The sequence below is a fragment of the Dreissena polymorpha genome, chromosome 9, assembly GCF_020536995.1.
Source record: "Dreissena polymorpha isolate Duluth1 chromosome 9, UMN_Dpol_1.0, whole genome shotgun sequence".
Taxonomy (NCBI): domain Eukaryota; kingdom Metazoa; phylum Mollusca; class Bivalvia; order Myida; family Dreissenidae; genus Dreissena; species Dreissena polymorpha.
Genome location: NC_068363.1, coordinates 70,885,897 through 70,899,335, shown reverse-complemented (window position 1 = coordinate 70,899,335; position 13,439 = coordinate 70,885,897). Strand labels below are relative to the sequence as shown.

The 13,439-nt window shown below is 36.3% G+C and overlaps 1 protein-coding gene and 1 long non-coding RNA gene across 3 annotated transcripts; both read left to right on the top strand.

The window, feature by feature from the left end:
* The first annotated feature begins 1,016 nt into the window (after nucleotides 1–1,016).
* LOC127843774 (uncharacterized) lies at nucleotides 1,017–3,709 on the top strand. 2 transcript variants are annotated; one of them, XR_008032331.1, is made up of 4 exons: nucleotides 1,017–1,086; nucleotides 1,558–1,645; nucleotides 2,895–3,008; nucleotides 3,639–3,709. It is a non-coding gene; the product is annotated as an uncharacterized LOC127843774 (long non-coding RNA). The 2 variants fall into 2 exon arrangements; XR_008032332.1 differs by lacking the exon at nucleotides 1,017–1,086 and adding an exon at nucleotides 1,227–1,357.
* A 638-nt stretch (nucleotides 3,710–4,347) lies between these two features.
* LOC127846148 (uncharacterized) lies at nucleotides 4,348–9,952 on the top strand. The gene is made up of 7 exons (XM_052377324.1): nucleotides 4,348–4,432; nucleotides 4,558–4,815; nucleotides 5,729–5,923; nucleotides 6,058–6,246; nucleotides 7,009–7,134; nucleotides 7,377–7,531; nucleotides 8,389–9,952. The coding sequence occupies exons 1-7, from the start codon at nucleotides 4,348–4,350 to the stop codon at nucleotides 8,536–8,538; spliced, it is 1,158 nt and encodes a 385-aa protein (XP_052233284.1). The 3' UTR covers nucleotides 8,539–9,952.
* The last annotated feature ends 3,487 nt before the right edge of the window (nucleotides 9,953–13,439 follow it).

The following is a 13,439-nucleotide window of genomic DNA, read 5'->3' as shown; positions in this document are numbered from 1 at the left end:
ATCGTGCGTCACCGCGACTGTCGCATAATATCGTGCGAAGCAGCGCACGATATTTTGCGCGACAGTTGCGGCGACGCACGATATTTTATTATTCAAATATCGTCCATATTATCCGAATCTTGTGTATCGCGGTCTTATTTCAGACCGCGACACACGACGCACGAAGCTATGCTCGATATTTTGCGCGACAGTCGCGGCGACACTCGATATTTGTACTGTTCAAATATCGCTGTAATAATATCGCCTGTCAAATGTCGCGATCTCAGAAAATAAGAATGCGACGGTCGCCCTTTTATATGCGATATCTCACCATTTCAACACGACCGTCGCATTTTACGAACGCGACCGTCGCCCTTTATGAACGCGACCATCGCCCTTTAATAGGCGATATCTCTATAGATGCGTATAAGGTCAGGTATCAGGCATAAACACGCACCAGAATGCGTCACTTGATGCTAAAATTTGAAAAAAAATCCGGGGATAGCCACGCGGACCCCCACCAACTGGATACCCCTTCCCATATCCACCCCCTCCGTCGCCCCAATATCAATTTGCTTCCGACGCCCCTGTAAACTACACAAATATGTGAAAATAAATTTAAGTACATGTACATGTATGTAGATACGTCGATAGAAGGTTTCCAAAACATATTGCGACAAAATAAAACCCATTTCATATCATTTTGGTGAGACAGAAACAAAAGATATTATTAATATGCCAGTTGCCGAGGTTAACTCGGATTGAATCTAATATTAATAACAACGGAGCACTATGCGTTAGTGTTTTAAAACGATCCTGAATGCAAAGTTTTCCAGAAGCTTTCTCTACTAATGGATAATCTTATATGGTCTCGTGTGTATAAAACCTATGTTCCTGAATCTGCTATTAGCTTTTTCCTTTTACTTACTCATTTCGCTTTTTGAAAACCATTTAAATCGTGTTTACATATCATATTACCGTAAATCGGACATGATTTTGCATTTGAATGGGACCATTCTTGCGTTTCAGAAGAACTTCCTGGTGAGTAACAAAAGAAACATATCAGGCATAACAACGTTCTCAATCAATAGGGCTTCGAACGTTCAGGTAAGCAGCTATTATTTAATTAAATTAAAAATATTGTAATAAAACATATTTCAACTTGATAATTTCAATTTAGTTTCCCGGTTGTTTTTTGTTTTTTTTACTATTTAAGAAACTATTCAAGAAATTATGTGTGATACATCGTTTTTTGATTGATCAATAAACAAGGACTTGGAGTCTAGATGCGCAGAAGTTAAACAACAAGGAAGCCCCAGTTGGGTTAAAGCCACGCAATAGAATTCCGAAGTGTCGTTTTTTCCGAAAAATAAACCTTGTGCGTAAATAATTTGAATTAAATCTGGTATGAAAAAAACGCTAACTCTATTCAACATTACCGTGATTAGGTACGCGACTTTTTCGTTGATTTAAATGGATATACCACGAAACTTGTGTTCTTTGTATATTTAAAGATTGGAGAATATCTTGTTATATTTATGTTCAAGTCAATTACTTTACAATATGTTGATTTTGCAGTTCGTTTATTTAGAAGTCAAATCGTACCGTATGTGACCATGAAGACAGCATTTGTTCTGCTGGTGTGTGTGCTGGCACCGATCATTTCGTAAGTGCAAGCAGTGTTGGTATAATAATAGACGTGCTTATGAAAGGTATTCTCTTTACTTCACTCTTATTATCATTATTGTTCTAAAATAAAATAAAAATATGTAAAATTCATAATTGTTGTCACAATTCAACAATCATCATTATCATGAAAATCACCATCATCATTAGTATTATCATATGCAAATTCATCATCCTCATATCTTCACAGGCATCATCATCACCATGATAATTACCATCATGGTAATAATGTGTTATTTAACCTGATTTATTTATAGCTTAGGATTTTTTGTGACTACTTGTGTTGCGCGAAAATTCAACGTGACAATGACGAAGCACGGTGCGCTATTCATATTTTGCATAAATGTACTCTTCCGCGACAAATATATAACCATAATGTGTTTATTGAATGATTTAATATTTACGATCCGTTCAAAATAGTTCCCTTCAAAAGATTATTCATATTTAATTTCTATTCGTGAAATAGTTGAAGAATTAAATTCTCTGACAAAAATGATTAAACAGCACTCCTTTGTGCGGTAAATCGTAGTTATCGTGCGGCCATTTTTTTGGTAATATCGTAAGCGAAAAACCCGTATGCTTATATGCAATGAATTGAATTAAAGCGGTGCAGATTATTATAATAGACATTTTGAGACATTGTCAGTAATACTTGAAACTTAACTATGTCCATTGTGCAAGCAAATATCTCTATTCAATGCATTCGGCTTGTGTTTCACTATTTTACCAACGTTCGTTTTATGTAAACCTATTTTACCGCGAACATAGCAAGTATAATACCCGAGTGCAATTTATGACGTATGAAGAGGTTTACACTCTGTGAATATCGACATGCAATTACGACTTCGTTTTCAAGCTTTATGTGTTTTTTATTCTTTTCCTTAACTGCATTAGGTCAGATCTTAAATTTAGCGTGTATGACAGCTCGACTTACCGGTAATTGTCATTCCGCCAAAGTGTGAATAAGTCCCTTTAATGCAGTGCTAAATTCACGGGACAATATAGTCCATATTAAAGTAGCTCAGTATTCGGAACCTTAAGCTACTTGATTCACAGCCATTTCGTCGGCGTTACAACGCACAGCTGTATCAGAAGAAATCGACGTAGACTCTTAATTAAGCTCTATATCTGATAAGGAACTAGAAGAATTGCCCACATGCAAATAAGGGTGAAGGTTGCCTTAAAAGTATTGTTTTTCTGGTCGCACGGCACAATTGCTTGTGTTTCAGGGCAAAGCTGTGCCAGAAGACTACAACTGTGACCAGGTACCGACAGGACAAGAGTTATCGGTCGTGTGGCTGGTGGGGATGGAACAGGTGCACGACATACAACAGAGCGTCCTAGTAAGTCTCGTGCGTCATCAATATGAGCCTTGTTCTGAGAAAACTGGGCTTAATGCATGTGCGTAAAGTGTCATCCCAGATTAGCCTGTGCAGTCCACACAGGCTAATCAGTGTCGACACTTTCCGCCTCAACTTGGTATTCTAATATAAGATACCTTACGACACTTGAGTTAACAGAGTGCGAATATCATATACCTTATCGACATATATAAACACAATTCTTATATCGAAGACATTAGCAACATATAAACAGTATGATAATATGAAAGAACTTACCTACGTATGAAAATAAAATGCCCATATTGACCAAAGAACTTGGCGAAATATTAAAATAGACCTTAAAACCGATTGCTATAATCAGAGACCATAGCGTCATATGAATGCACTAAGCTTGTATTAAAAGCCACAGTGGCATATACAAACAGAATGATAATATCAGAAAGCTTAGCTACATATGAAAACAGAATGTTAATATCAGAGACCTTTGTATCTTATGAAAACAGGATTCACATGATATGAACAATGTTTTAAACTTAAAACGTATACGGCAAATCTCATCAGTTTAAACCATTTTTAAGCCGATAAGAGGTTCCTAACATCGAACAACTTCACATCCTGATTTTGTTGCAGTACTGTCCCTATAAACGAAACTGAGTGTTGCGCAGGGGACATCGGCCACATAGAAAGTGGTTGTAACGGAGGTTTGTATTGTTTTAAACATAATTAATTACATTGACGACTTTATCATTACATCCACTTGTTGTATTTCATTTAACTTGTGTATCAGCGCTGATATACATTGTTGCAACTTTAATAATTAAGTATAGCCACTTATTTTGCTCCTTTTTCATTTTTTTGCTCTGTTTCAAGTTGTTGCTTCATGCATAATTATTTTAAGCCAGAGTTTTTTTCCACGATTTTAATTTATAAACAATTTGATTCATATCGTCGATGTATCCTCCATAATACCCAGCTGCCATTGCGTAGGCGTAAACACATGGGAGTTCTATGACAGGATAAGCCATTCTTTATTTATCAGGATTGAATGACTGTCAATTTGAATGCAATCACCATAAATCGTATAAAGAAAGTCCCGAACAGTACAAAACAGCAGGCTTGTGGGTCAATTAAAGGATAATTTTAGTACACAGTTTTGGCATGGACACCGAATTATACAAATAATAAGATTACAAATAGTTTTCCAATATAGCCGTGCTCTCCATGGAAGGTGTTTCCTACAAGATAGTATGGCCAGTTATTATAGGTGCCACGCATATAATCTTAAATATTCATGTATTAAGCAAGGACAGAATAAAACTTATTATTATATTTTTAATTAATGTTCATCTCTTCAGAGTGCCCATATACCAATCCCATGGACTCCGCTGCATGCAGTGGCAGGACCTGCAGGGATTACACGTGTGGTATGTGTAACTTTTAAAGCTATATATTGTTTACATTGACCGATATACAATTAAACAAGATGTGGTTGTGGACTTGCCCGAAGCAATATTTTACAGTAAGGAATCTGGTGTTATTTTATTTACAGATAAATCCAGATTTCCAGTTCCAGCTAACTTTAAAGTTGATGGTTTCCATGAGAACGACAACTCGGCTCAACGAGTCCTCACCGCGAACGCCACGTGCTTCGTTCAGTACACGTGTCCTGATTGTAGCTGCACGTGCAGCAGGACACGCCGCTCTGCAGTAGACCGGAACAAAAGGGCCGCTGGATGTTCGTGTTCCAAGAACGTCCCTTGCACATCATGTGTAGTGTCCAACAAACATCTTTTCGAAGTCAGGAACAGTAAGTTCTTCTGTATAAAAACTTTATTATCATCCAGTAACAATAAATTAACTATGTTCTTTCATTGTTATGTGTTCTGCAACAGTAAAGTCAGGTCGTGAAGCAGGATAGTTGTTGCGTAACCTTTGTGATGAAATATCTTAAAACGGTTTATGCAATCCCTTTTTAACATAAGAGAAGTCTAAGGGGCGTTTGTTATTATTTTCAACCGGCAAAATCATTAATGAAAGGTCATGTAAGATTTTCAGCACATTTACTTTTATCGCTCTTATATCGGTAGATCGCATTTGCGTTATGTCCCGTGTTTAAAACAAACATAAATATATTATATATTGTAAAAAACACAAGCTTTTCACTACTTTGGTTCAATAACCATCGGGTCAAATCTTAGAAAAACCTGGTTAATACTGTCGTTGCCACATTTTTTGCCCAACTTGCGTGCTGGAAATAACCATATGATCATGCAGGTTTTCTGCGTAATTGTCGATAACGCATGAATTATTCTGCCTTTGAACCATCTGGAGTGAGCGGGTGTATAGTGACTATTTTCATAAAAACTCTATGAAAATATTTCTTTTCATAAAGTGAAGGATAACTTCGGTTTTCGTAATAGCAGAGTGATGCCTCGTCATATCCAACTCGAAGTTTTTTTGGTTATTAAGTTTTGGCTTTCTGCATACCTAAAGTGTACATATATCATTTCCAAGTCGCAGATTTATTGATAGTACCCGTTTTTTCTGCGCAACCTATTTGTGCCCAGTCATCATGCAACAACTTGCAGTTTCTAGTTAGTACATGTAGTATAGGTGTTGGCTTCAGCATAACAGAGTTGTAATCCTATATATCAAACGCACAGATTTCTAGTGTGTCTTGTCATGTGTGGCGATTTCAACGAAATAACAATTAATTGCAGACGTGGAGATCTGGAAGCGGGAATGCAGGTCCCAGTGCCGGAACTGCACGGCTGAGCCAGGATGTTTGGGTGCAGGGGTTGACCTTAGTACGGAGGTCACGTGTTCCGGGGTCAACTACGACTACAATGACGAGAGATCGATTACAATTGGATTGGAACCCCCGACATCTGTTAAAGCTCCAACTCTGAGCCCTGGTGACGCGAAATGATAAATTCCAATATTTTAATTGCATGATTCGTTTTGTTATTTCAAGTTATTTTAATTTTCTGTGAATCAGTTACGTTGAAGAAAATACACTCATCGTACATTACGTCAATCTGTTTTACAGGTAATGTCATGACAGTCAACGGAAGTGCATCAAACGGCACGGTGGTCACCGTCATCGGCGTCAATGAAGATCCGGGCTGGGGAAGCGTCTTGAACTGGAGTCTGACAGGGGCCACGTCCAAAAACTCTAGCAAGACTATGTTCAGACTCGCAACCCCAGTAAGATACAGTGGAATAACCGCTCTTCCGCGTATGTAACATTTTTATCATATTCACATAGATGCATACTTTCAACCATAATATGCAATTAAAATAAATGGACAATTATATAACAGCCGCGTTTTTAAAATACCGATGACCACTATAGTATTAAAAAACTGCATAATAAGGACAGTACTGAATCCTTTAAAGGGGCCTTTTCACAGATTTTGGCATGTTTTGAAGTTTGTCATTAAATGCTTTATATTGATAAATGTAAACATTGGATCTAAAAAGCTCCAGTAAAAAATCAAGAATAAAATTAAAATAAGGGGGAAAAAGTAACCCGCAGCAGTGCTCGAACCAGTGACCCCCGTAATCCTGGAGTAAAAACCAATTAGTCCGCTCGGCCATCCTGCCAATTATATATGGGTGACGTATTTTATACTTTATATAAGCAATCTTCGTAGTTTCACAAAATTAAACGACAACAACAGAACTCACCAAATTATTCAATCGTTTCGCGTTGCAAGGCTTTATAATTTTCAGTTTTTTAAATCGTCAAAAGATGCATATAATGGCTATATTAGACCATGGTAAATGTTCAGTATTACTGTTTCCTCACAAATATCATAACTAAAACGAACATATGCGAATCTGAAACAACTTTTTTCAATATACCAAAACGTAAAAAGATCCCTTTAAAGACTTTATGCGTATATTTAATTATAAGCGGATGTATATGGCAGTGATGTCACATAGCAATTTATACCGATAAAGCTGAGGCTCCATATTTGTGAATGATTTATTTCAGACGTGTACACAAAGCAGATAGAAGTGGTTGGAAACGTCAGCCAGGAGCCGTCTCAGGTGTACAACCTGACAGTTTGCGCGTACACACGTCGCCATGACACGTGCACCAATATCACGGTGAAATTCGGTACGATTTAAATGTCATTGACGATTTTCAGGGATCAAACACCGGAATATAATTTGCTAGAGTCCACTCATGGGATGATACCACATTAGGAGTTATATACTCATATACGAGTGGTTGTATAATTATACACATTTTCATGTGCAAGTTACAAAATCGGTATCGTTTTGTTGCATTATGTGCTACGCGCGAAAGTATGCACTAAAGATATACGTTCATAAATATGGATATGTTTGTGACTACAGTGACTACTGTGGAGCCCCCAATGCCGCCGTATTGTCGAGGGGTCGGCTCCTATGCCAACATCACGGCCATGAACACGTGGTGTAACATGACGTGTCACCACACACCACCGTACTGTCCGCAGTCGCATTGCTTGTGCACTAAAGAGCCAGCACCGGTAGGGGTCACTTCTGAGTATTGAAATACGTTAGAAACACCATTAGTTTGACATGTCATATTATGCAGATAATAACGCTGATCTGCATAAATGAAATGATAAAATATCTTAAACGAACTCTCTCCAAAACTATTACAAATCTGGAATGATTTTACCTCTGCATGCATTAGCTACCGTTAAACCCTTACAGGGAGGTAACTATTGCAATAAGTTTACTTGTTTGGCTAAACGTTCATGCGTTGTATGGATACACATGTGTGCGAGATAAGAAGAATCTCGTCTTTGCTGTCAAATCGTCTGACATGCACTTCCGCGATTTAGTTTTTTATTTGTGAGCGTTAGCATTAATGCAGACGCAATTTTGCAAATCAGTATGGGCTTAGCTACGGTAGGAACCATAATCCGTGACTGCCTGAGTGGATAACTCCATTAAATTTAAGCAAACGACGAATGGGTCTAACCACCGCATCTGCCTGTTCTCACTGGTACACTACATAGTGTGTATTGAACAGCTTGTAAGACAACGTTGTCCAGTCTAGTGTTTATCATTGAAATCTGTACATATTGGCTGCTTTCATGGAAAACGGGGCTTAATGCATGTCAAATAAGATTAGCATGTGCACACTGATTAGCTGTATCAATAATTTGGACAAACACACACACACATCTCGACCTGTCTTATAAGACACACTCTTTATAAAATTGAATGGGTTGTGGTCATTTCAAACTTGCGATACTGAGTTGCGTCGAATATTATGCAACAGCGAACAAATTCAGTGCCTTCAGCGCTTTGATTTAATGTCTCATCATTATACAAGATAACTACGTATTCCAACGACTGTAAATTTGCATGGCAGGGCTACCACTACTGCAGCCCTGTTGGCATCTGGCAGACCGTGAGAGGAATGGAGGCCTGGTGCGACTTCGCTTGTAACGATCCTGTACCGGAGCACGTGGCCAAGTCCTGCCTGCCGTCATACTGCGCGTGTACCCCACCGGTGGTCTAAGCGGAAGCGGTACAACGAATACACCGTAGACAAGGAAACTTTTTGCATCGATTTCACCGAGCGCGGAGATTAACATTTTTGGATAGAATTTAATAAAATTAGACCAAAAGATGGATTAATAAAAGGATAAAAAATACATTTATTTAAAATGTATGTGATTTATCTGCAGTTAACATATGCTCAATGGAATATCTATATGAAACTGTTTTTGATAAAAAAAATCTGTTTAACTTTCCCCATTGTACATATTTATTTTGATTTAATTCTTTCTCTGCGTTTTTTTCTTCTTAAATTAAGTGTATGATTTCCTTGAGAAAACTCATGTGGTACTTTGGTCACAAATGCAAATATGTTTAGCACACGTCTATTCATTCATTTAACTTTCCCCATTGTACATATTTCTTTATTTTTATTTCATTCTTTTTCTGCGTTTAGTTTTTTCCTTTAATTAAGTGTAAGATTTCCTTGAGAAAATTCATGTGGTACTTGGGTCACAAATGCAAATATGTTTAGCACACGTCTTTCATTTATTGAGTTTATTATGAATATTTACTGTTGTAGTTGATTGGATTGCATCTTATTGATTTTTTATGTGTTTTTCTATATGCCCAAACTTTCCGACGGGGTGATACAGATTTTCCCTTGTCTGTTCGTCCGTTTGTCGCTCGGATTGATGTGTCGCGCGTAAATGAAAAAATAAGTGATTCTAGACAGCTGAAACTGTGAACATATACAAGAATTTAAATTTGCGCACTAACACATTTTTATTGGATGTTTTTTTTTTTAATAGATTGTGTTTTACACAAACAACAATCAACTGTGTCGCGCGTTATTCTTACGAATTGCTGCTAGAGGGCTGAATCTTTACAAACGTATTAACCAGGATGTGAACTTGCGCACCACAATTTTTGATGGTATGATTTCTACACAAGCGAGTTTGTGTAAACTTTTTATTCTTTTTTTTTCCTTAAATTATGTCGCGAGTAACTACAAAAAGTATTGCTGCTAGAGGGAATAAAACTTAACAACGAGCATGTAAATATGCACGCTTCCAAATGTTGGTCCGGCTTTTTCGAAAAAGCCACAGTTATGACCTTTTGTAAGCAAATAATAACATTTCCATATGTTTGTTCAATTGTTCGTTCGAGCTTAGTCATAAATAGAATGTGGGGGCATCCGTATCCTACCGACACACTTCTTATGTTTATTGTTATTTCATTTCATTTTGTTACCGAACTTCATGCACGTTATACTCTGAACTGCGTTCTCTCTTTTTGGGGCTCGAGTCATACAATGTTTGTGTAAACTTTTAAGTTTGTACTCGTTTACTTTTTTAGACTAAATTTTTGTCGGTTTTTTTCCTCGATGTGTTACTGTTTATATACTTTTTCATCTTTCCTGAAATAAAATCCTTAAAAAAGAGCTTTTTTGTTAAGATTTCGTTTTGTATTTTTCGGGTCAAGGTCACTGTTAGATAAAATCCAGCAAGTGTTAGTATTCAACTTGAAAATAAATAGAGACATGTTCATGAAACTACATACATATTTCTCTTATATCCAGGGACTGCACACGGGATAATTGTTATCACGTTCAAGGTCACTGTAGCTAAATATTGAAAATTGAACTGGGCTCAATATCTTTGGAACCACGGACTCTAGATTACAATATACACTCCGTGTTGGAACAAAGATAGTTATTGCATAAAACATCGAGCAAATCTTTTTTTATTACGTGTGTCGGGTTGATTCAATGTCAACAACCAAAGTCAACATTATTAATATACTGTTAAACACCGCTATTTCCAACGCCATTTATTTGAATGTATGGCTATTTCAAACGTTTATCCCAAATCAAAATTGTATCCTCTTTTTAAATATAAATTTTATATTGTAAATTTAAATATCCTTATAATGCACTTCTTCGAAGAAGGGGTATAATGTTTTGCTGGATGTCGGTCGGTCTGTCTGTCGGTAGACCATTTCGTTTCCGATCAATAACTCGTCAACAAATTGACGAATTGGCTTGATTCTTCACATGTTGCATTGGCCTTTGACAGTAGATTACCCCTATTGAAATTGGGGTCACAAGGTCAAGGTCACTATAACACTTAGTGTGAAAATCATTTCCGCTCAATAACTTTTCAACGATTGACCGATTGGCTTGATACTTCACATGCACATTGGCCTTGGACAGTAGATGACCCCTATTGAAATTGGGGTCACCAGTTCAAAGTCCTGTTTGGGGGGGGGGGGGGGGGGGGTATGTCTTCGACCGCGGAACTCTTGTTTGAATTCATCTCAATGTGGTCCAAAACAACGTTTATTTTTTTACTCTCAATTATAAGTAGTCATTTCCAAGTCACATTTGAGCATGATGGGATGTGTTTTTGTGTCTTCCATCGTTTTGTAGCAGCTGACAAAGTACCTGATATACTGTACATTCACAGTTCTTAAAGTGGCATAAATATATATAAAGTTTGTGCATATACATTATGTAATGTACACGCCCCGTTTTATATTGATGATGTTAAGATATTGTTCCTATTGAATTCGATGTATCAGTTCCTTGTTCCTTGTCCGAAACAAACAAACATTTTATGTGTTTGTCAACAAGACCCTACTCCTACTGTTTTGTAATGTAAATACTTGATATACGGTCTTCATATTGGCCACAGTTAACGGGATTGTACAATTATATACACTTATTTATTTTAAAAACTTATTTAAAGTTCACATATGTCCACCCAATGATGCGCTTTTATGCATATGTTTACAAACATCTACAAATGTGAATTGTTCCCATGTCAATGGTTCTCATATAAAATAAATTCAACAAGGGACAAAATTGTCACAAAACCAGGTTTTCATTGTGAAAAAAAAATCTGATAAAGGGAGAAAACTCAAACTGAACTTTTGAAATGAACAAACAAAATTAACCCCCTTTGTAAGTTTGTTTTTAAAAAAAATCTATTTTTAGTCGTGGCGACCTTGACATTGGAGATATTGACGTGATTCTTTCGTGCGACACACCGTCCCATGATGGTGAACAAATGTGCCAAATGATTTTAAAATCTCACAATGAATGACATAGTTATGGCCAGGACAAGCTCATTTATGGCCATTTTTGACCTTTGAACTCAAAGTGTGACCTTGACCTTGGAGATATCGACGTAATTATTTCGCGCGACACACCGTCCAATGATGGTGAACAAATGTGCCAAATGATTTTAAAATCTGACAATGAACGACATAGTTATGGCCCGGACAAGCTTGTTCCGCCCTCCCGCCAGCCAGCCAGCCAGCCCGCCCGCATTCGCCAATCTAATAACCAGTTTTTTCCTTCGGAAAACCTGGTTAAAAATGTCTAACCGTGGTTTGTGCGTGCCAAATGTCTTACACTAATCACCTACTTAAAGTTCAAAGTTCCACATTGATGTACAATTTATGACAAATTATAATACTGTTCGTATTTTACTTTACTATGTCTATGCATACATATATTCTACAACAAATGATCTACAATCAATGTGAAAATACATTTAAAAGAAATATAAACATGTATAACACCAAATTAGTATATAAAAAAAGATTTTTTCAGATCTAAGAATATTGACTTTAATTTCGATGATGATCCACATGATATCAGATGCGAAGTGGGTAAAATACTTTGCAAGCTAGAATGCCTCAATATATTTTCATTGGCTAATAGTTCAGACATGCAGTTTACTTTTAAATAAAATATGTACGTATAAAAGAAAGAAGATGATATTGTGCGTTTTAATTTGGTTAAGAGTGGGAACAATAATATGATTTAAAATAAAAATAAATATATTGTATAACATTTGTTGAATTGAGCAAATGGAAACGAATTTGATTTACTTCAGAATCTCACAAACTCTATATCTGTAGACAACGGAACAAATGATTTCAAATACAAAACAAACCATCAGTGTTATAAATAACAACAACTATCACAGCACAGTGAGTGTGTCAATCATAAAACCAACAGTCACCTGTTGACACAAACACAAATATTTACCCTAAAAATCAATTCACTCACAAAGGGACAGTGAACAGTTTATGAAATAAAAACATTTTAAAAAGGCAACTTGTGTGAAAATGACATAACATTGATACTGATGTTCAGCAATTTTATAGACTTTCACGTGATTTTACTAATGTATAAAGATCAGGTCTTCTAAAATGAAATATTTAACAAAACTTTTCTGGAATAATACAATACTGCTGAAGAGAGTGAGCAAAGAAACACCCTAATAAATGTAAATAAAAGCATTCTTTCTAAAACAAGATTAAAATCGGAAACTACTTCAATCATCTGTAATTAATTTAACTACTTCATGCAAGCCAATAAAGCAGTTGTACAACTTAGTTAATTTTACCCGTGCCACTTAAATGCCTACACGATATACTATACTATAATTTTTGTTATAAAATATAAGAAACACACACAAAAGAAATGATCTTGCTGACAAAGCTAACAATGTTTAAAATCAGGTTATAATAATATTCTCTGAAGCAGCTAGGGAAAAAAAACACAAATTACTTGAATGGTTTTATTTTAGAGTAATTATTTAGAGAAAAGGGGCAGCAGCAAACTACCAATTCTGCACACACAAAACACCGGTATATGAAACATATGGTTTTGTTGTGTACAACACAATGACAACAAAAACTTGATTTCCTCCCTTGAATTTGATAACTATAACAAGTATTCTAACACATTCCAAAGACTTAATCAGAATAACATATATGAATGTGCATATGTCAAACATATTAATTAAAATGTTTATCATACGTCCGCCATTTATAACAACATCATTTTAATAACACAACAATACAACAGATATCACAGATAGAAAGTGGTGTGGGGACCATGCTATC

Coding starts and splice junctions, on each gene's coding strand:
- LOC127846148 (XM_052377324.1), top strand. CDS start 4,348: ATGTTCATCTCTTCAGAGTGCCCATATACCAATCCCATGGACTCCGCT. Junction 4,816..5,728: donor TCTTTTCGAAGTCAGGAACA/GTAAGTTCTTCT, acceptor AATTAATTGCAG/ACGTGGAGATCTGGAAGCGG. Junction 5,924..6,057: donor AGCTCCAACTCTGAGCCCTG/GTGACGCGAAAT, acceptor TCTGTTTTACAG/GTAATGTCATGACAGTCAAC.